Raw genomic sequence first — 23648 nt, forward strand, 5'->3', positions numbered from 1 at the left:
CTTTTTTAAAGATGGGCACTATATTAGCCTTTTTCCAGTTGTCCGGGACTTCCCCCGATTGCCGTGAGTTTTCAAAGTTAATGGCCAATGGCTCTGCAATCACATCCGCCAACTCCTCAATGTGTTCAAAGCCATGTATTTTTTCCAACTGCAACTTTAAAATCGGGAGCCTGGACAAAACAGCCATGTTCTTTTACAAAATGCCCACAGACGCCAAGAAACCTGAATTGCCTATGGGTGCTCCAGCTCATGTTCAGAAGAGAAGACCCATTTACACTTATTTTGCTAAAGAGGCAGCACCGGTGCCGAACCCCGCAGTTCATCCTGAAATTGAACTGAAGAAACAGGAAGACTTTATGGAGTGGGAGGTGCTGGGGCGGAGGGGCGGGGATAGGACGAGGCAGGGGGAGTGGGTGGAATGGGGTGGGGCGGGAAGAGACGGTCAGGATGGGGGAAGGGGTGGAGTGAGGGCAGGGCCTGGGGCAGAGTGGGGGGTCAAGCACCCCCTGGGAACTGGGGAAGTTGGTGCCTCTGCCTCTTTCATATCCCGAACATTTATAGAAGCTTATAAGGGATGTTCGTAGTTGTATGTTAAGTCTCTTTTTAAAGATGTAATTTATAACAGTTGGGCATATTTGGAAATAAACATTTAATTCCAGAATTCTTTGATCCTCTGGAGATAGTGGAAAGTAATGTTTGACTCCTAAACCATCTAGACATGTCATAACTTAAATTGACTGCAAACCATTATGTAGATTGTCCTGAGAAAGCTCTCTATGGGAACCCTACAGGGTGGTTCTGTCTTCTACTCCTTTCTCTTCTCTCTCTAAACTTTATTCCTGGATATTCTCATCTGCTTTTGTAATTTCTACTTTTGTCTTTATGCTGCTGATTTATAAGTCCCTCTTCCCGTCTTTGCAAAAAGAAAAGGAGTACTTGTGGCACTTTAGAGACTAATCAATTTATTTGAGCATAAGCTTTCGTGAGCTACAGCTCACTTCATCGGATTCCTGTCTTGTATATCTAACTTTGTTGGTTTGACTTATATAGCTGAAGTTTAGGGCCAGATTCACTCCAGTTTTGTTGATTTTGCCAGTGTAACCCTGCTGCAGGCTACCTTTATACATTGTAAGCAAAAAAGGCACAATTTTAACTTCTTTGTTTTGTAAAATCCTTCCTAGGCCAATTTTAAGAAAATGAGAATGTAATCAGTTGTGATTATATTACCATAAATGCATTACTATCACTGATTGCAATGATACATAGAAACATAGTAATGTATTCTTCGGCTTATGAGAAGCTAGTCTTCACTGTAAGTTTTAGAAGGACTTAGAGGGGTCTGCCCAGGGAAGCATGACCAGCAGCCTCCCTCTTACTCTCTCCACATATTGAGCAGTAGTGAGAAAGCTTGTAATGGACAAACTATGGAAATCTCCAGACCCTTGGGGCTCCTTTCCTAAAGTAGCTAGCGCCAACCACAGCCAAGGCCACAGAGTTTAAGTCAGGGCTTTCCACTTCTCTTATGTTCCACCTTCTATGGACATACACACTTGAAACAGAGGGATCTGCCCTGGTTATTGGGCCAGTGGCCTCTCCTCCCCATGGGAGACAGAAGCCAGGAGGAGCCTCCCAGGTCTTCTGACACCAATATTCACTCAACTCTGAAGCTTGACATCTGGGAGCCTGCTTCTCCACTCAGTGACTCAGTGGAACTACACTAGCAACTCCCCTGGAATTTTTTCCCCTGACTTCCATTGGTTGTTGGTCCCCTTCATCCCACCCTGACCCTGCCTAACTTCACTCTTCTGCTGTTGTGTTTATCTCCTTTCCCATCTACCACTCTCCTCTTTTCCCTCTGTTTACGTACCCCCTTCTTTACCCCTTCAACCACTCCCCCAAAAGCAATAGTAATATAAATATTAAAAATGAAAAAGCAGACAAACCCTTAGAACTGACATTCCATGTGTGTGGGATGAACTGGGTCACTGTGCCTTTCTTGTGCCGTTATTAATTATTAGCATGGCAGTAGCATCTGAGGCCCCAGTAAGGGACTGGGGCTCAATTGTGCTTGGCATTGTACAAATATATAACAAAGACAGTCCCTGCCCTGAAGAGCTTGTCCTACATCTGTTTTTCGTCTTTTCAGATCTCTTTGGGATAGGGACTGTATCTTCCTATATGTTTTTACAACACTTAATACAAAGCCCCCTTCCTGGTTGGGCCTTAGGTTGCTACTGTAATATAAATAGTGATGTTAGAAATACATGGCATTTCAAATCTGCAATGTACAAATCTTCTCACTGATATCAGTGTAACTCAAATTATAGGAACAGCTTTAACACCTTTTAGAGAACACCCAGTCCTGTGAAAGAAGTGTGTGAACTGGAATTACTTTTATTCAAGCTGACAACTAATAATGAAAAACTAAACAGCTGCATGGAAAGCAACTGTGTTAAAGCAAAGAATACAGAAAATTTAAGGCCATGTCTACACTACCACTTATGTTGGCAAAACTTGTGTCATTCAGGGGTGTGAAAAAACTCCCCCCCCCCAAGCAACATAAGTTTTGCCAGCATAAGCACTTGTGTGCACAGTGCTTCTGCCAACATAGCTCTTGTTTAGGTGGTTTTATTATGTAGACAGGAGAGCTGTGCTGCTGTAAGTTCAGTAGTGTAGACATGGCCTAAACAGGTAATGTGACTCTGACCCTTATTTCAAAAGATAAATAATCAAAACAAATATAGTATCATTGTAGGTATCCAAATTCCCTTTGTCCGAAAATCCTGGTTATCTGAATCCATGTGCATCCCCATGTTAGTCATAGAACTTCTGCTTATCTGAATGCCCAGTTATCCAAAAGCTTTGGATGTCCCCCAGGCCCTTTGGATAAATGGGAGTATACTGTACATTGTTTGTATGTATATGTGTAGAAATAACTTTCTACTTATATAAGCATTGTATTGGGGGGGAAGTGGCAAACCAGGTATGTTCTGGACAAAATAAATGACAAAGTTCAAGGAAATAAAGATACAATATTTACATAAATTAATAAAGTAGCTTAGTGTAGGCCTGGCCTAGATTCCTATGACATGCAAGTAAGGGTATTTACAAATATAGAAGGAAAGGGTTTAATTAGTAAGAGCACATCTCATAATACTTTTGTTTGTTAGTTATCTATAGCCACACACGTGTTCCACCTTAACTCTGTATCTCCTGACTTGTGAGAAATAGGAAGGGGTCTCATTGGGCCAGCTTATGCTGCCTCAGCAAGTTGATACATTTTTTTAAGAAGTTGCCAATTTGTGTTGTGAAATCAAAGTAATTTTTAAAATTAAGTTTCTAGCCTTTATAGTTACAAAAACTATCTGCAAAATGTGAACTGAGTATATCTCAATGCTGTGATATCTGTAACAGTAGCTCAGAGAGTTAGGAACTACTCCATTCAGCTCTCTTGTATTTGAGCTCTGAAGCCTAATGGTGATGATTTAAAATGTCACAATTAACAATAATACAAAATAGGCAGTTTTTGTGAGGGGAAGTGTGTATGTAATTTGTTTCAGATGTCATTGAAGTATAAAATACAGTACTATCCTTCTATAACACTGGTTCTTTCCCCGCCTCAGGTGAATTTCACTGTAGACCAGATCCGAGCGATCATGGACAAAAAGTCCAATATCAGGAACATGTCTGTGATTGCTCATGTTGATCATGGCAAATCGACACTGACAGACTCTTTGGTATCTAAAGCAGGTATCATTGCTTCAGCCAAAGCTAGTGAAACACGATTCACAGACACGCAGAAAGATGAACAAGAAAGATGTATCACAATCAAGTCTACGTAAGTACCATAAAGTTATTTTTAACCTTTGTCTGAATCTTGTAATGCAACACTGTAAAACTGCCTCCTCACAACCCCACACACACTCAGATTTTTTATGAGAATATTCATATATGGATTAATGTTATTGTTAATAAAATTAATGTTAATAGGCCATGCTATCTGTTGACTGTATCACCATACTTTGCTGAAAGCATAGTAGCGATTATTTTCAGAATTCCTTACCTACAGAAGATACAAATGTTAGTCAGTTGAATTAATAAAATGAATATAGTACTATCAAAGCATTGCTACGTCAATGCTAGGACCTTTAATTTACAGGGTAGTTGGGGATATCTTCTTTGTTAATTATTTGCTGTTCCACTTGTTTCTTTTGAGCCAATATGTCCTGCAGCTATGCTTTTTGAATTGAGAATACATATTATATCCTCCATACAGATGTTGTGATCTTTATTTTTTAAAGTGCTAAATCATCAAGTGGATTCTTACGTTTGCACTCTTCTCCTAATATAATATTTTCTGTTTGTTACTTGAAACAGCACACATTTAAAATGAAACCCACTAATTGACACTTCATTCTTTTTTAGTATTAAATTTGCCATTTTTCTTCACTTGTGCACGTAGAACTTAAATTGAAATACTTTGATGGCTTTTAGTTTTAAGAATCTAATATGAATGTTTTTAAATTATTTTAGTTTGCAGATAACGTAGGTAGTGCTAATTATATTAGAGTTATTTTTGTAACAAATACTTTTGTAAAATGGACGATATCAGGGTTCATCTTATAAACAGCATGTAGTGGTCTCTCCTACTTGCTCTGGGCCAGATTCTGACAGTTTTACTCATAATGAGCAGTACCTTATTCTGAGTAGTTCCTTTGATCTTAACAGGATTACTTGCAGCAGAGTAAAATACGACTCATTGACCAGAAGTGGCAGAATCTGGCCATTTGTGATGATTGAGAATAGCATCTTGACATGTGACATATGACTCCGTGCAACGGTGTCAACCAGTTGAAAATAAGTTTGTAGAGCAAGTGATTTGGGCCAGGACTACAGTGTTATAGCATGACAACTATCCTGCTGTGTTGGTCTTGAATCAAAACAGAAATTCCTTACAGCCAGAGCAAAATGTTGTATCCCAAGAATTTTATGAGCCCAAAAATAGTGTTGAGTAGTTCCTCTTTCATTTTCCTTTAGTTTATGTACATCATGATGACTGTGTTTTTTACAGAGGAGCTACAGGAGACTCCATAATATACATTTTAAATTACTGAAATAAAATGTTCTCTCTTGTAGGGCAATCTCTCTGTACTATGAGCTCTCGGACAATGACTTGGCCTTTATCAAAGAGTACAAAGATGGTTCGGGTTTTCTTATTAATTTAATCGACTCTCCTGGACATGTAGATTTCTCCTCTGAAGTTACAGCAGCTCTTCGTGTCACTGATGGTGCCCTTGTAGTTGTTGACTGTGTTTCAGGTGAATGTGCTTTAATTAAAAGATTTTGCAACATCATTAAAAAGCCTGGTGGGTGACTTAATGCACAGGCCTTCTTGCTTTGAAGGTTTAGATTCAGTTTGGAACTAGACTGAAAGTGAATTGATGGTGGGTGTTAGTCCCTAGCATGTTCTCCTGTTCACACCACGAGGGATGAATCTGACCATTCAGGCTCTGTGGGTGAAGTGTAGAGTGGCTGGGGAAGTGAAATCCATCCTCCAACCCAGCATCAGAATGCAAGGCTGCTGCTCAAACTCCCCATTTCTCCCCCCAGCCTTTTACAGTTGCTATCCCAGTTTATAGACTGGAATAATAGCTGCAGTCTGTCCCTGCCAATTGCACAAAGTACTGAGGCTACACAAGGAATTTCTGTGCTGGGATTCTCTGGCCAGTTTATATAGCATAAAGTGGCCTTAGCAGACTGAAAAATCTGAACCATTGACTTTTTTTCCTCTTAGGGGTGTGTGTTCAAACAGAAACTGTTCTGTGTCAAGCAGTTGCTGAGCGCATCAAGCCAGTACTGATGATGAACAAGATGGATTGTGCTCTGTTGGAGTTACAGCTAGAACCAGAGGAACTTTATCAGACCTTCCAGCGTATTGTGGAAAGTGTCAATGTCCACCTATGGAGAAGGTGAAACTGGACCGATGGGTAATATTATGGTAAAGAAAACTCAAGTTTTTGCTTTAAATGGTACCAAGAATAAATATATCCAGAAGCTTCTGTGGTAGTTCACACTTCCTTACCAGGATCCTGTCGCAAACATGTTTGTAGATTTTGTATAGGAGAATGAATTAAAATATTTCTACAGTGGAAGCTGGCAGTTTCCTGAACTCAAGATCCTCTGGCCTACCACCTGAAGGTACTTCTGGTCAGCCCCCTGCCACCTGTATTGTTTCATCCTCATGCAGAACAGGAAATATATGAGAGAGGGCAACCAGTTGAGAAAGGAAGCAACTAGAAATCAGGAGCTGAAGGGGGAGAAAAGGTAGCAGGAGGGCGTCAGAGAGATAGTGGGGAATAGATGGAGCAACAGGAGGGAAGACAGCTTGAAGAAGAGGAGAGAAATGTAGATACTCCTAAATGCATGTTTTGACATTAAAATATTGTGAATTTTAAAGCATTTCAGGGTCAGCATTTCTTCTGCCTTTGAGAGAAGAATAAGGTGTAGACATAGGCATAGCCTTGGGATTCACACCAAGGACCAGGAGTTAGGAGATTTGGATTCTTTTGTTGATTTTGCTATTTAACTCATTTATGACGCTGTGCAAGTCACTTCCTTTGCTGTGCTTCTGTTTCCCCATATGAGGATAACAATATTTCACTACCTCACAGTGATCCTGTGAGGCTCCTTCAACAATTGTATGTGAAGCCCTTCAAAATCATCAGATGGCATCTGGTAGTAGAAGTTTATAACATTTTTGTGGCACACAAACTGGATTTGCTGTCCTCTGATCGACCTAATTAGGCTATTGGGAGCTAAAATCATTGACCCTGTAATAATATGTTATACATAGCCTTGAATGAAAGCTGTTCTATCTGGTGCTTGACATAGATGTATGAGTATTATTCCCATTTTGCACTTAGGAACAGTCATGGAGAAATGATGCGACTTGCCCAAGGTTACAGTCAGTATGGAAGAGTTTAAAATATAATCCTGACTATTAGTCCTGTGTTCTAATCACTAGATCATGCTGTAGTAAGTATTGTGTAATCAGTTTCATACATTAGCTCTGAGACAAGCTAGTTCTTTATGGCCACACATTTCAGACCTGGATTCCTAAAGTTTAGCTTCTAAATCCATATTTAATTTTAGAAGTCACCAACTTTGAAAATTGTTACCTCAAAGAACTAACTTGTCTTGCAGCTAACTGATAAAACTGACAATACCCATGTCACATTTTGGGGTTCAGACCAATAAGAATAGGATCTTCTTCTGCCCTGTAACTGTAGGTGCCTTAAATGCTCTGCTGCTATGGTTCACAGCTTGCACACCAACAGCCAGCAAATATGCAGTTCCCTGAATATCTGTGTGCTCTGCAGCCCTTGTACAGTACTCTGCTCCCACCAGTCTGCCTACAACACAACAGCCGCACCGTGGTCTCCACCAGCCTGGGTTACTACTTGCAGGGTGACCCCAACACATCCCCAGGCCCTAATTTCCCCAAAAGTGTGTGCCCTGAAATGTCCAGCCCCCTCCTGGAATATTTGGAGGCATAATAAGGTTCATTGCTCCTTTAAAGAGTCAAAAGCATAGCAGCTTGTTGCTGTAACTGGAGTTAATAATCACATCAAGTCAAATACAGTAAGGGGTTGATTTAGATTTTAGACTAAAAGGTCAAACAAGTTTATTTAATCAAAATGGAGGTGTTGAATTCAAATATAAGGGATAAAATCAAAATGGTTACAAGCAAAGAAAAGTAAAATATGCTTTCTAGTGGCTAAGACTTAAATCAACAAGCTATAGCCTTAGTTCCAGGTAGATTTCTTACTTTTTTTTTTTCTTTCCAGCCACGGCTGACTTTCAGTCAAGACCTTCCACAGAAGTACAAGGTGCTAGTTCCCCTTGTCTTTCTCAGTAAAAGGTCTTTGCCTAAGTAGCTTTCTCACCTATATTCAGTTCCCAGAGTCTTCAACCCCTTGGTTGAAGGACCTATCTTTCTGAGATTGAAAGAGCTCTGTCCCTTTGTATCTGTGCAGTGATGGAAGCCAAGATGGCGTCTTCTTCTCCCTTTATAGCTTCCCCAACTCACTGTTTTGTCTCCAGACTCAGGATAACCTCATATTGTTCTTCCCTAACTGTGGAGTTCCCATCCCCCTGCTTATTTGTACGTAAATGAGGCTTTCATTATATTTGGTCACACCTTGCTTAATTTCAGCAGTGACAGGTAGATAGCTGCCTTCCCACCTGTCTGGGAGAAAACCTGTTTTTGTCAAAACTTTAAACCATAATGAGTATTCATAACTCCTCCATGCAGTGTTAATACTTACATTTCACAATTATATGAAAGTTAATGACACCTTGGTGATTAATAAGAGACCTTCCTTGAGACACTTATTATAATACAGCAATATTGTACAGACGTTCCCCGGGTTACGCTAACCCGACTTACGCAAATCCGCATTTATGGAAAAAGTTCCGTAAGCTAGAAATAGGAGGGTTGTTGGGGTTTTTTTGCTTAATGGTCAGAGATACGTTTCCGACTTATGAAATATTCGAGTTACGCAGCGCATTCCGGAACGGAACACTTGCGTAAGTCGGGGAACGTCTGTATATAGTCAGTTGATTAAATTACTTATCATTTGATATTTAGACTTCCTGTCTCTATAGTCCAGTAAATCATTGAAATGTATTCTCAGATAAAGATCCTTTTCTCCTTCTAGGAAGGGACGCCATGTTGTCTGGTGAAGACTTCATGCTGATTCCTCCCCAACTGGTGATAATTGAGTCATTACCTCCTCCCCTTGTTAGCTTGATGGTTTTGTTTACCTTTCGAATAAATGCACCTTCATTGGCTCTGTCTGATGGCCAGGCTGCTCAGACAAACAAATACACTGTTCCATTAGGGCAGACTGGGCTTATGCACTGCTTGCCAAGCACATAACTCTAACATATATTCATAACTTTCTATGCACCTGGTACCTATATCATGCAAGAATGTTAATGATCAGTGAGTTATTAGTTTTGCACTGATATCTTACACAACATCATAATCTGTATCTAAAAGGTAACAGTGTGTTAGGTGTAGTAAGTATGTCAGGCCTGACAAGAGCTGCTGCAAAGAGTACTAAACCACCAAATGGCCTCTGTCGCAACCTACTACATCATGGTCTGGAGGTTAGAACGAGGGCTTATTAGCTAGGATTGTATCCTAGGCTCTTCCACATTGGGGTTCAGTGGAGCTGCAGATACCCAGCCACTAAAAATCAGACCACTTTGCCTAAGTTTAGGCACCCAGGTTTCAACTTCCAGAGGTAATTCAATATCAAATATTCACAGAAATTCATGGAAATATTTGGAAGGCTTTAATCAAACTTTTTGCTGTAGATATCTTTGTAAAATATAATCAAAACTCTTTGGGTGTAATTGGATTAGCAAAATGGGACAAAATAGAACTCTTGCTTCAAAGTAAGATCCGACAAGACCAGTCTTGTCAAGATTGCGGAATATTTTGGGAGCCTCAGTCACATGCTACATCCCACTGAAAGCAAAGTGTCTTGTCCCAGGCATTAACTATCATTGTGTTTTTAGATTGATCCCCTTATTGGTACTGTTGGGTTTCGCTCTGGTTTACATGGCTGGGCATTTACTTTGAAGCAGTTTGCTGAGATGTATGTGGCCAAATTTGATGCCAAAGGTGAAAAAGCACAACTCCCTCCAGCCGAACATTCAAAGAAAGTAGAAGATATGATGAAAAAGCTTTGGGGAGAAAAGTGAGTGATGAAATACACATGTATACATAGGCACATGCTTAGATACCACAGCGATAGGCTGTTCAGGAATAGCTTAATAAAGTGTATATATTTAGCACAGTGGCTTAGTCCCCCCCGCCACCCCTTTAGGGCCCTTTAAGAACTCATAGTTAGGACCTTATCAAATTCGCGGTCATGAAAAATGTGTCATGAACCATGAAATCTGATCTTTTGGGTACTTTTACCCTATACTGTAAAAGTATACAAAAGTATACAGCATTTCTCAAACTGGGGCTCCTGACCAAAAGGGGGTCACAAGCCTATTGTCAGGGGGTTGCGGTATTGCCACCCTTACTTCTGCACTGCCTTCAGAGCTGGGTGGCCGGAGAGCAGCAGCTGCTGGCTGGGTGTCCAACTCTGAAGGCAGCACTGCCACCAGCAGCAGCCCAGAAGCAAGGGTAGCATGGTATGAACGTATCCATGAAATTTGCTATTTATGCCATGACCAACTTGCAAAAATGTGTGATTACTCCACAATTTAAGTGGACCCCTACTTATAGTTCAGAGTAGTTCAACCAGTCCCACAAGGGGTCCCATTTATTTACTCCACAGAGTACTCACTGGCCCTCCAGGCCCCAACCCCAGTTCAGTCTCTCTCTCAGTAGTCCAAAATACCGCAGTGTATTTGAAAACAGAACACAGACTCTCACCGTGTTGACCCCAGTTTCAGCTAGGCACAGCCCCATCCTTCCTGAGGATTCTGTCTGCTTCCCATTACCTCTTGCCTGGAGTCTGTCCTTCTCCGCAGGTCATTCTAGGTAGGCCTTTGCTATCTGTCCCCTGCTTCTTGGGCAGGATCTCTCCTTGCCTTGAAAGCTTTCTCCTGAACTTCCTTGGCTTAGTATCAGGCTTCCTGCCTCTAGCAGTCTCAGTTGCTCTCTCATCCACCATCCCCAGCAGTTGCCTGCTGCACTTTATATAGAAGTCCCTTGATTTCTCTTAGGTGGGGCTCATCTTGTAATCAGGGCTGGCTTAGCCCCAGGCTCTCCTGCCCCTGGGCAAGGCACCCTGTTCCAGTATACATATTTAATCCAGACAGTTTGTGGAGAAGTAGCTTATGCCTTTACAAAAAAAAATGTTAATGAGCAGCCTGAAGAACTAGACATAGTTAACATGTATGGCTCAACAATATGTCTGTGTGCATGTGTGTGTGTATATATAAAACTATTAGGAATACTACACGTATGTGATACAAATATATTCCAGAGGGGGATTCTGATGGCATGGTGGGGTGGGAGAGAGAGAGAGAGAGAGACTGGATTGTTGCCAAAACTTTAGGATGGAGTTTGCTTTTATTACACTGTGTGGATAAACTGAATGTGCAGCAAGTTAGATTATAGGCCTAATCCAAAGCCCACTGAAATCAGTTGCAGTCTTTCTACTGAATTCAGAGGGCTTTGTGTTACCCAGGGTTTTCGGAACCCAAAGCAGTGGTAACTTAAATGTTTCTCTCCAGGCAGTGTCAGGAATAAATCAATGGGGACACAGTTCCTCCGTCTGCTAAATGATTGGTACAAACCAGAGTGCTTTTTTCTCAGGTCTTAAACACACACACATATATGCTGTAGTGGTAGGTTCAGAGTATCCCAAATATTATAGTTACCCAATGTTTGAAATTGGGGGGGTGGGGAGAAAACCTGGATTTGTGCTGGAAATGGCCCAGCTTGATTATCATACATATTGTAAGGAGAGTGATCACTTTAGATAAGCTATTACCAGCAGGAGAGTGGGGTGGGGGGAGAGAAAACCTTTTGTAGTGGTAAACACCCATTTTTTCATGGTTTGTGTGTATAAAAAGATCTTCTGTACTTTCCACAGTATGCATCCGATGAAGTGAGCTGTAGCTCGCGAAAGCTTATGCTCAAATAAATTGGTTAGTCTCTAAGGTGCCACAAGTACTACTTTTCTTTTTGCGAATACAGACTAACACGGCTGTTACTCTGAAACCAATGTTTGAAATGGTTTCACATGATCAACAGCTAGGCTTCCGGGGGGCCTCCTTTTGTCCAGCTGTTGGGGAGTTTAGGTGTCAACTCTTTGCCCGAAGAAAAGCTTCTTTGGACTGTTCCAAAGCATATTCTTTTGCTTAATTTTTTTATAGCTAGCTTAAACAAAGCATAACTCATAGTGATTCCTAGTGGGTCAGCATACTAACCCCTAGTGGGTCACCAATTTTCTTAATTTTAGCAAACTACTCATTATTTCTTATTAAAGCATTTCTGGTATTTCTAGTTATAACAACAATAAAATTTATATGTCAGGAGCACTTAAAACCAACGTTGGCTGTCCAACCATTCTTTTCATTTTCATGATATGTTACCTTTCTGTCCCATCCTCCGATTCTGATTAGCAAAACTGCAATCATGAAGCTGTTTGGCCTTGCCTCTCAGAGCCCTAAAATTATTTCTAGCTATGTGGTGTTTGGTTTTCAGCTAGAAGTCGCTGGACACACAAAATGGCTGACTTCAGTAATATCAAGTTCTGGGGTTACATTTGGACCATGCCTTATAGCAGGAGGAATAATTATGCACAGATGAATTATAACTGCATTGTTTGAAAGTTACAGGCTAATTATTAGAAGATGTATTAATGCTTAGAAAGAAATTTTCAGATTAAAGGCACTACGGAAGTTCGAAGTCCTTTACAGATGTTAAATAAAATCTAATATTACTCCATGACTAGGGCTATACCAAATTTCACAGCCATGGAAAACACATCATGGACCGTGAAATCTAGTCTTTTATGTTTTTACCCTGTACTATACAGATTTCACTGGGGAGACCAGGGTTTCTCAAATTGGGGGTCCTGACCCAAAAGAGAGTTGCAGGGGGGTCTCAAGTGTATTTTAGGGGGGTCGCAGTATTGCCACCCTTACTTCTGCACTGCCTTCGGAGCTGCTGCTGACTGAAGGTCCATCTCTGCAGGCAGCAGCGCAGAAGTATGGGTGGCAATACCATACCAGGCCATCCTTACACTTCTACGCCGCTGCTGGTGGCAACTCTGCCTTCAGAGCTGGACTCCTGGCCAGCAGACGCTGCTCTCCAGCTGCCCAGCTCTGCAGGCAGCACCTCCGCCAGCTGCAGCACAGAAGTAAGTGTACAGTACTGTGACTCCCCCACAACTCCTTTTTGGGTCAGGATCTCTACAATTACAAAACCCTGAAATTTCAGATTTAAAAAGCTGAAATCATGAAATTTACAATTTTTTAAATCGTATGACCGTGACATTGACCAGAATTGACCGTGAAATTAGTAAGGTCCTATTCATGAGATAAGCAAGTTTATGGGGATATTTAGCATAGAGTTGAGGTGATTTATCCAAGATAACAAAAGGTATTTTAGGTAGATGCAGGAGTTCCTGGCACCCAATTCTTTGCTCAAGCCACTAGACCAATTTCGGTGATTGAAAACACAAATCTAATCCCAGTGCATGGGTATCTCTTACAAAACAAAAACACTTGCTTCCTGTACTTCTTTTATCCAAAGCAACTAACTCTTCTCCCTATGAATGTAACAGCTCTGAAATGTTCCAAGTAGGAATCTCTCCTTTTCCTACTATTTTAGTGCCCTGTACATAATTCAAGGTGTTCCACACTGAAGCACAGTCTTGTTCTCACAAAGTGATTGATCAGTAGAAATCTTGAAAAGTTTTCAAACCATGGATGATTATCATCTCTTCGAATACTTTTCCTCTAAAGTTCAAACCGGATGAGTAAAGCACCTTAAATCAGTGGCGGATTAACGCCCAAGGGCCCTGGGCTATCTGGGGCCCCCCAGAGGGGCACTGGAACCTGTTGTAGTAGGAAGAGAGCCTGAGACATAAGCCCTTGTATTAGAGGCCTGGTATGAGGCAAGACCTGCTTACAAAGTTTGGCAAGAACAGGGCTAATAATGCAGAAGTACACATTTCTAAGAAATGCTAAGCATAGAGTACTTATGCAAACATATTCCGATATTAGGTGGTACCGGAACATCCCAATATTAAGGATGGTATAAAAACATTCCCCAAAGATAACAGGAACACACTGGCCCCTTCTTAAGGATAAGGCTAGGATGACTGTATGTAATAGAGATGTTTTAATTGAACCAACATGTACAAGGTGATGGGTAATAAATAGCCATGTCAGGAGGCAGTAACTAACTATGTCAGAGGCAGTACTAACTTGTTTGTATCAGGGTATAAAGATGTATCTCAGAGGGAGTACTTTTGTCCAGCCGAGGGGGGAATGGAAAGTCCCACCATTCGCTGAGCTGTGTCCATTGTCACAGGCATGTCTTAGTATTCTTGTCAAGTTTGCCAGGTGCTATTACCGTGCTTTGTTGACAGTAAACCTGGCCTGGTGCCTTCGTACCTTAACGGATCTTGTGGTCATTGGGCTGTTTGCTCAAGGTCTACTCTGCCGGATGTCTGTGCAGAGCTGGGGCAGTACACAGGGAGAACACACACATGCAGCCGAACATCTAACCACACCTGTGTAAAAGTGGGGGTGGGACCACTGGTGCCAGAATGGTAGCTCTACCCCTGCTCCTTTTCTTCCCCCCTGGGGCCCCACCCATTGGCCCAGCCGGAAGTTGGAGCTGGGCTGTGGTAAGAGCCACCAAGGGAGCTCGGGCCGCTGTGGGGAGCCCCAGACCTTCCACCTACCTGGGCAGGGGCTGGGGTGCTTGAAAGCAGCCCCCAGCCCGTGTCCTCACTCCCCGGGGCGCGTTGCCCAAGGCTACTACAGCCATGTTAAAAAGTCGGCAGGCCATGGCCACCCTGGCCCACCTAGTTCTGGTGCCCTTAGGCCCCCGGAGTGTGGGAGGCCCAAATGTTCTTTGTGCCCAAGGCCCAAATAAATCTTAATTCGTCTCTTCCTTCAACTTTTTATTTAGATATTTTGATCCAGCAACCGGAAAATTCAGCAAATCAGCCACCAGCCCAGATGGAAAGAAATTGCCACGGACGTTCTGCCAGCTCATTCTGGATCCCATCTTTAAGGTAAAACAAAAAGTTAATCTGTAGCTGACCCAACTGGCATTTTCATTCGGTGGTATAAGTGTAGGATTCAGCCTAGAAAAAGACAGAGGCTCACTCACCAAACCTGGACTCCATAAGCTGGTTATTTGTACAGCACACACCATGTGTGCAGTCCCTGCCTTCCAGAATTTATGATCTAGGTAAACTACATACAACAGCATGAAGGAGAAAGAAGGCAACACAAAGTCTGAAAGAGGAATGGAATGTGGCACAGGTCTTGTTGTTCTCCATTTAAAAAAAATTGTTAGTGCAGTGAATTTGTTTTAATATATAAAAGAAATTATTTTGGTGTTATCCAAATCAAAGGTTTAGGAATTATCTTTCATTGGGAGGTTTAGAAAATACATTTGGTGTGACTGTCATCTTTCAGATCTTTGCTGGAAATCATGAATTTTGTTTTTTATACAGAACAAAGAATTATTAAATAAAAACCTAAATTTGGAGACTGTGAGGGCATTTTCAATCTGCATGTTACAGATCCACTATTTACAGCAATATGTTGGAACAGATTTAAGATGTATAATGGTAAATCTTTTACCACACTTTCCTCTGTAGATCTTTGATGCTATTATGAACTTTAACAAGGAAGAGACAGCCAAGTTGATAGAGAAACTTAACATCAAGCTGGATGCTAAAGATGGAGACAAAGAAGGCAAACCACTTCTGAAGGTATTTTAAAAAGATTTAATGCAATAATTCAGTTTGACTTTTTTCCTTTAACCCAATAGTCAGGATTAATGGAGTTGCAACATTTGCTGCTGGTCCCCTTCTATTTTTGCTACACAGCACAGCCCTCCAGAATACTTTATGGGTCTTAGAAGGACCTACCTTACTTGTCAGTTGCAAATCTCAAATTTATCAACCTAATCATAGGAGGCAAACAAAGACAACCTTGTGTATCTAGAGTGCCACAATTCACAATAAATTATCTAGAAGTGTGAGCCCTTGAGATATGTGAACAGGATTTGAGTCTGATACTGTACAACCAAACAAAGGCATATTGGTTAAGAGGGAGAGAACGTAGATTGCACATTCAGGTAAATAAATAACTGAAGAAAACTGCTACTGCAACATATATATATTTTGCATCAGTTGCCTTGAGAACTATAACTTTTTCAAAGTTGCCTCTGCACATTCCCACATATGGGATGTGCTAACTTGTCCATTGAGCTTTGAGAAATGTCTAGAAAAGCAGTGACTATTGGGACCTCACAGGTACCGTTCTGCAGCACTTAGTGTTCAGAGCAGAGGCTGTAAGAAGCTTTATCTCAGTTCTTCTGCTAAACCCCAGAATCCTTAAGGGTATAAGACTCCATGGAAGAGGGAAAGGCAGGCGGGTAGTGTGGCTGTGCAGAGCCAGCCGTCACAAAGAGCTGCAATTACTATTACTGTAGAGCACAGAATTAATAACTCCTAGAAATGTCATGAATAATGGTGTAATTGGGTCTCCTTTCTACAATTTTCCACAACTGATTAGTTAAATTTGATGGCAAAACTACACATAGAAAAGTTACAGTTATGCTCATGGTTTGTCAATAAACATTAAAACTGCTGCTTCCATTCATAGCTTCAGAGTTTAATGTGGCCCGAAGCATAGTTTCCTCCTGAAATGTAGTGCACCAGCTTGAAAAAAGTGAGTTTTCAGAATGCTCCATTTGAATAATTCAAATGTTAATTATTTTCATTAAAAAAGAAAAAAAACAGGCAATGAGTGGAATAACTGCTTAGATTAAAGTCTTTTGAACTTTTAAATGGTCCCAGGAGAGCTTTGATTAGTTGTCCTGGTTTTTGCCCCAACTCTGTTTTTGGCTAGTGTGTAGAAGGGCATTAGTTATTTCTGGGGTCAGTTGTTATGTTTATCACCTCAAATAAAGTTTCAGTGAGGATGCAGCATTTGTGTTTCTCAGGCTGTGATGCGCCACTGGCTGCCTGCTGGAGATGCCTTGCTTCAGATGATCACCATGCACCTGCCTTCCCCTGTAACGGCACAGAAGTATCGTTGTGAACTTCTGTATGAGGGGCCACCTGACGATGAAGCTGCTATGGGTAAGGAGGGAGCTCTTTGACTTTGCAACTCTAACTACACAATGCCCATAGCAAAGATAAAAATACGTTGTTATACACATCGGATGGAATAAAACTGACTAGCTGACAAGCCACATAAATCTGGCTCAGAGTTGGTTATTACATTGTGCTGGCCTTTTCTTTATTTAATTTGTTCCATTACTCTGTTTGTATGGTGCCTAACACAGTGGGGCTCCAAACTGGTTGAGGTCTCGAAGTGCTACCACAATACAATTGTTCAGTAATAATAATTCAGTGTTTTCATGCTGCTGCACAATCCACTTTACCTCCTTATGTGCTGGATGGTCTTGTGTGTGAAACTGTACTCTTTAATTCAGTCCCTGAGAATACATGGGTGGGATGAGTTTGGAGGATGATGGAATCGTGCTGTCCCTCTCGAGACATGACGTGTTAGGGGGCTGTGCAAGTACACTGCTCACAGCACCCACTCGGACTCTTCCAGTCAGTACCCAGGCTGGATTAGTTCAGAGCACATACCCACTTTTTGGAGTTTTGATTTATTAAATCACTTCTTTAGTTGCTGGAATTCATGCACACTCTGGCTCCATATAAGAGTCTTGATAGGTTTTCTTGCCTCTATTCAGGAGGCGCTCTTTCCTGGAGTTGGGTTTGTACTTCAGATGGTTTCTCCCAAGCAGGAATTCCCCAGTGCCCCTCTTGGAGCTGTGGTTATAGCTTAGGCCAGCTGTACGGCCTTACCCAGCTGCTCCTTTTCCCCAATTAGTCCTCAGGTTCAGCAGGCAGGCCTTCTGCTGTGAATGAGGCAGTATATATGCTGATCCTCTTCCTAAGGATCATTCCAGTTGGCTGGGAGAGAGGAGAGCCTTGTCCCACCCACTCTGCAAGGCTCCTGGTCCCTTAAAGAAATGGTAATGGCATGTCCTCCCAACACTAATTCCCAGAACCATTTTCTCTCTACCAATATCTCCTAGGGTCCTTGTATATATCAGACCTCCCAAAATCTTAAAAGGCCACAACATGTGATGGGGATGGGTTGATCTGTAGGCCTCAGCATGCCTAATGGGGCAGACTACCCCCTCACAGTGGGATCATGCTGAAATGTCTTGGTTATTTGTATCAGACCAAACCTGGAGAATCATGATGGGCACCTGCTCCTCCACTTCCAAACTCCTTATGTGGAGTCCCATATTAAACTATCATCACCTGCATCTTGTTCAACATCTGCATGAAGCCACTAAGGGAAACTGTGCCTTACCATTAACTCAGAGGCAAATGGTGCCATCTACCAGCTATCCAAAGGCTTAGCTGAGATCAGCAATTGGATAAAGAGCAAATGGCTGAGGCTGAACCTGGGAAAGACTGAAATGATGCTGGTAGGGAGAAGGAAGTACTGTCCAGAACTCATCGTCTCTATAATATTGCCCTTCATTGATGGTTTCTTCCCTTAGGTCATGAAGACAGTCTGCAGCTTCAGTGTCCACCTGATATTTCACTGCTTTTAGAAACCCAAATAAATATGGATCCAAAAACCATCTAGATTTGGCAAGAAGATAGCGCAGCCTCCTGTCAGATCTGGACTTAGCCACAGTGAACAGGCATTCATGACCTCCAGACTTGATTTCTGAAACTCTCTGTACCTACGTCTGAAACAGGTGACCACTTAAAAAAAAAATCAGTTGGTCACTAATGTCAAGCAGTCTCCTCTGTACAGTCCACTGGCAACATGTCACTTCTGTGCACAGTATGCTGCTTTGGTTCCTGGTGTGTCAAAATCAAAGTTTTTGCCCTCCTCTTCAAGATCTACGTCCAAGTAGGCCAAGTTACATGAGGGACCACCTCACTCTGTGATCTTGGCTTTCCATAACACGTGCGTTCTACTGGAGCAATGGAACTTGCTACCAGAAAAGTAAAACTTGTGCTTGCAGGAGACAGAGATTTACTGATGACTGGCCGAATTGTGGAACTCACACCTGGAAGACATAACGTTGACCACAAACCACTGTGTCCAAAGAGCAGAAACCAAAACCCACTCCTTTGAGCTAGTCTACCACATTATACACCTGCCACACACAAACACAGACCTGTGACCTCTGGACTGGAAAGTAGAAGAGCTGTTAATTATAACTTTAGGCATATTTAATTTTGGGAGGTTTCAGAGTAGCAGCCGTGTTAGTCTGTATTCGCAAAATGAAAAGGCGTACTTGTGCACCTTAGAGACTAACAAATTTATTTGAGCGTAAGCTTTCGTGAGCTACAGCTCACTTCATCGGATGCATGGGAGGCATTCACAATAATGGGTACCATATGAAAAACAAGGCTTATAAAGTGGAAGGGGAAGGAAATGCTCAGTAAAGCGTTAGGCCTAGTTTTAAACAGCTTTTGAAGACTCATTGAAATGCATTGTTTTACTGTAGGTGTCAAAAACTGTGATCCCAAGGGCCCTCTGATGATGTGTATCTCCAAAATGGTCCCCACATCTGATAAGGGACGTTTTTATGCCTTTGGAAGAGTCTTCTCTGGTATTGTTTCCACTGGACAGAAAGTTCGAATCATGGGACCAAACTACACACCTGGCAAAAAGGAAGATCTCTTCCTAAAATCTGTTCAAAGGTAGATGGAAATAGTTTGCTTCTGTTGAAGAATGCATGCAAAAAAAAAAAAAAGTCAAGATGCTTGCAAAGCCTATTTTTGGGAACCTAATAAAAGGAGCATTGTTTACTTTTGTCAATGAAAATACCAGATTTGTATGATTTTTTTTTTGGCTTACGTAACAAAATGAGTACCAGAGGGAATGCAGGCAAATAAAAGGCAGTTACAGAAACTTCCTAAGATAAAAAAAGGCATAGTTTCAACAGATATATAAGGATTGTTACCCAACCTCTGTCTTTATAGAACCATTTTGATGATGGGTCGTTATGTTGAGCCCATTGAGAAGGTACCTTGTGGCAACATTGTTGGTCTAGTTGGTGTTGACCAGTTTTTGGTGAAGACGGGTACAATTACCACCTTTGAGCATGCACACAACATGCGAGTGATGAAATTTAGTGTTAGTCCTGTTGTACGTGTTGCTGTTGAAGCAAAAAACCCTGCTGATCTACCAAAACTAGTTGAAGGTCTAAAGCGTCTGGCCAAGTCTGATCCCATGGTTCAGGTGAGTGTTAGTTTTAGAGTTGCTGGTTTTCAGTGAAGTACTCCTGAGGGACTAGACTTTACTCAAAAAGATACTTATTCACGATAGCTTTCATAATCTGACATTTAGAATCTGCAGCCATACCACTTACATTGTAATCATATGAGACTGAACAAGCTAAGCAGGGATGGGCCTAGTCAGAAATTGGATAGGAAGTCTCTAAGGAAAACCCAGGTTTTGCAGTGAGTAGTATTGGTTATTCATTAGGCAGCACTCTTCCCTCTGATTTAGCATTGAAACAATGTCCCAGCATGATGTTGGCAGTTGCTTTTCAGATGAGATTATAAAACCGAGATCCTGACTACTTGTCATTACAGATTTTCCAAGTGTGGGGATGTTATTAGTCTTAGGGTATGTCTACACTACGAAATTAGGTCGATTTTATAGAAGTCGATTTTTAGAATTCGATTTTATACAGTCAATTGCATATGTCCACACTAAGCGCGTTAAGTCGGCGGAGTGCGTCCTCACTACCGTGGCTAGCATTGACGTACGGAGCGGTGCACTGTGGGTAGCTATCCCACAGTTCTCGCAGTCTCCGCCGCCCATTGGAATTCTGGGTTAAGCTCCCAATGTCTGATGGGGCAAAAACATTGTCGTGGGGGTTTTGGGCACATGTCGTCAGTCGCCCCTCCCTCCATGAAAGCAACAGCAGACAATCGTTTCGCTCCTTTTTTTCTGGGTTACCCCTGCAGACGCCATACCACGGCAAGCATGGAGCCTGCTCAGCTTACCGTCACCACTTCTGTTGTGAGCAAGTCTACTGTGGGGGCTGCTGTGATCCAAGTAGCCAATGCAATCATTGATGTTCTGTTATCAAGGGTAGTGACTCTGGCAAATGTGCGGGCCTTTTTAGATTTTAGGTGCATCATATTCCTGTCCTTTGTTGCTGGTGAAGAAGTCTTACAGCCGTACATTCCAGTCCGGTCGACGTTGTAACACCCCATAACACTTCTGTGGTTGACACATATAACAGCTCCAGGGCTCTTGCTCTTTTGCCTTGGCCGAGGTACCTTGCCCTACCAGAACCTCCAAGCATTCGACACAGAAGCATCTTCAGCAGCTGGGATTGCTACACAGCAGCAGCTCCTGGGTGCCTTCGCAGCAGATGGTGCAATAGGACTGCTAGCTGTCCTCATCCATGGTGTATGGCTCCACTTCTTCTGCTGCAACTCTGCTCTTCTGCAACTCCGCAGCAGACGGTGTAGTAGGACTGGTAGTCATTCTCGGACATGTAGCTTGGCCGAGGGTTCTGGGAACGTCTTCCCTGCCCGGTTCCTAGCAACTTCCAGGGCATGGTGTATGGCTCCACCGCTTCCGCTGCAACTCTCCTCTTCTGTTCTCCTGCAAGCTTCTGCCCCAGGCTGCTCTCCCAGTTAGCAGCACCACATGGTTGCACCTACCCCAGCCTACCCCTTGCTCCCATGGCTCATTAAGCCTGGACAGTAGTAAGGAGCAGTTCAACTATAGGCTGAGCAAGTGCAGAATGGTGGTAGAATGTGCCTTTGGATGTTTAAAAGCTTGCTGGCGTTGTTGGTCAGACTTCAGCGCAACCAACAGTCCCATTGTTATTGCTGCTTGCTGTGTGCTCCATACTATCTGTGAGAGTAAGGAGGGGGGACGTTTATGGCGGGGTGGGAGGTTGAAGCAAACCGCCTGGCGTCCGATTTTGAGCAGCCAGACACCGATTAGAAGAGCACAGGTAGGCGCGCTGCGCATCAGAGAGGCTTTGAAAACCAGTTTCATGACTGTCCAGGCTTTGCTGTGACAGTTGTGTGTGTTTCTCCTTGATGCAAACTCGCCCCCTTTGTTGATTTTAATTCCCTGTAAGCCAACCACCCTCCCCCCTTCGAAATAAAGTAACTATTGTTTTGAAACCATGCATTCTTATTAATTTTTTAAAAATGAGATAACGGACAAGGTAGCCCAGGTGGGTGGAGGAGGAGGGAAGGACAAGGCCACATTGCTTATTGTAGCCATACTAAAAATCAAACTGTTTGAATGACAGTCTTCTGTTGCTTGGGCCATCCTCTGGAGTGGAGTGGCTGGGTGCCCGTAGCCTCCCACTCCACGTTCTTGGGTGTCGGGGTGAGGAGGCTATGGAACATGGGGAGGAGGGTAGGCAGTTATACAGTGGATGCAGCGAGGATCTGTGCTCTTTTTGGCTTTCTTGCTTCATCATGTCTGTTTGCTCCCCCAACAGACACTTCATCATGTTCGTTTGCTCCCCCATTAGCTTCAGCATCGCGTCCTGCCTCCGCTCTTCGTGCTCACTTAATTCTTTCCTGGCCTCGGCCACTGAATGCCTCCATGCATTAAGCTACGCCCTATCAGTGCGGGAGGACTGCATGAGCTCAGAAAACATGTCATCCTGAGTGCAGTTTTTTTGCCTCCTAATCTGTGATAACCTCAGGGATGGAGATGATAGGAGGAGTGTAGAAACATTCTATGCTCTACAATTCTGGGGGGACTGCATGGTCACCTGTGCTGCTGACTTCGCCACGCTGACCAAACAGGAAATGAAATTCAAAAGGTCCCGGGGCTTTTCCTGTGTGTCTGGCTACTGCATCGGAGTTCAAAGTGCTGTCCAGAGCGGTCACAATGGAGCACTCTGGGATAACTCCCAGAGGCCAATACCGTTGATTTGCATCCACACTACCCCGAAGTTGACCCAGAAAGGTCAATTTTAGCACTACTCCCCTCGTCGGGGAGGAGTACAAAAGTCGATTTTAAGAACCCTTTAGGTCGACGGAATGGGGTTCGTTGTGTGGACGCAGTCATTTTTAAATCGACCTAATGCAGCTAAATTCGACCTAACCCTGTAGTGTAGACTAGAGCTTAGTGTCTGGCTAAATTAGCGTGGGCAGTTTCTGCCTGTCTGAATTCCATATACAGTTCCAATGTTATGGAGCGCTCTTCACTTCCTATTGTAAGCTATTGTGTAGTTTTGCTGTATGATGTTAGACCACCTGCAACATTTCACTGGTGAGTCAGGTGATTCATTGTTAAGTCATTGGGATGAAAGGCACTTCATAAATGTAATGATATTTGGTTAATCTCCACAATAACAGCTATTACTAAGCAATTTTGGAAAAAAATAAGTCACAGAATAATCTAATAGAAAATGCCTGTGGAATGTTCTGATTTAAATTAATTTAAGAAAATATTTTTTTACTCTTACACAACTAGTATTTCATGTTCTAGTGTATTATTGAAGAGTCGGGTGAGCATATCATTGCTGGAGCTGATGAGTTGCATCTAGAAATTTGCCTTAAAGATCTGGAAGAAGATCATGCTTGCATTCCAATCAAGGTATAAAAGGCTTCTTTTGTGTCTATATCTGCAATGTACAGAAGATGATTACACATTAAGGATGGGATTTTCAAAGGGTATTTGATGCAAATTGGGCATCTAACTTCCTTAGGCTTCTTTGAAAATACCATCCAAATATCAGACATCTTCATTTGCACTAAAACTTATTTGGCCATGGAAAAATATTTCTGTTACTAGGATTCCTTCTCACAGGATATTTCCATATTTATAAGTCCTGAGGTTTTTTCCACAGAAAATCTTGGAATCAGAAG

General features: G+C 42.3%; 1 protein-coding gene across 1 annotated transcript; it reads left to right on the forward strand.

The window, feature by feature from the left end:
• Positions 1-200: 200 nt before the first annotated feature.
• Positions 201-23382, forward strand: LOC144264997 (elongation factor 2-like). Its single transcript, XM_077817084.1, has 12 exons — positions 201-368; positions 3624-3838; positions 5137-5318; positions 5795-5932; positions 8721-8773; positions 9589-9770; positions 14684-14789; positions 15384-15497; positions 16736-16874; positions 19289-19484; positions 19767-20025; positions 23269-23382. The coding sequence occupies exons 1-12, from the start codon at positions 201-203 to the stop codon at positions 23380-23382; spliced, it is 1866 nt and encodes a 621-aa protein (XP_077673210.1).
• Positions 23383-23648: the final 266 nt, after the last annotated feature.

The sequence above is a fragment of the Eretmochelys imbricata genome, chromosome 5, assembly GCF_965152235.1.
Source record: "Eretmochelys imbricata isolate rEreImb1 chromosome 5, rEreImb1.hap1, whole genome shotgun sequence".
Classification (NCBI taxonomy): domain Eukaryota; kingdom Metazoa; phylum Chordata; order Testudines; family Cheloniidae; genus Eretmochelys; species Eretmochelys imbricata.

Bases quoted from the DNA above. Each gene is read 5' to 3' on its own strand.
- LOC144264997 (XM_077817084.1), top strand. From the start codon at position 201: ATGCCCACAGACGCCAAGAAACCTGAATTGCCTATGGGTGCTCCAGCT. The intron at 5,933-8,720 runs GTATTGTGGAAA...TTCTCCTTCTAG, and splicing joins ACTTTATCAGACCTTCCAGC to GAAGGGACGCCATGTTGTCT. The intron at 19,485-19,766 runs GTAGATGGAAAT...CTGTCTTTATAG, and splicing joins TTCCTAAAATCTGTTCAAAG to AACCATTTTGATGATGGGTC.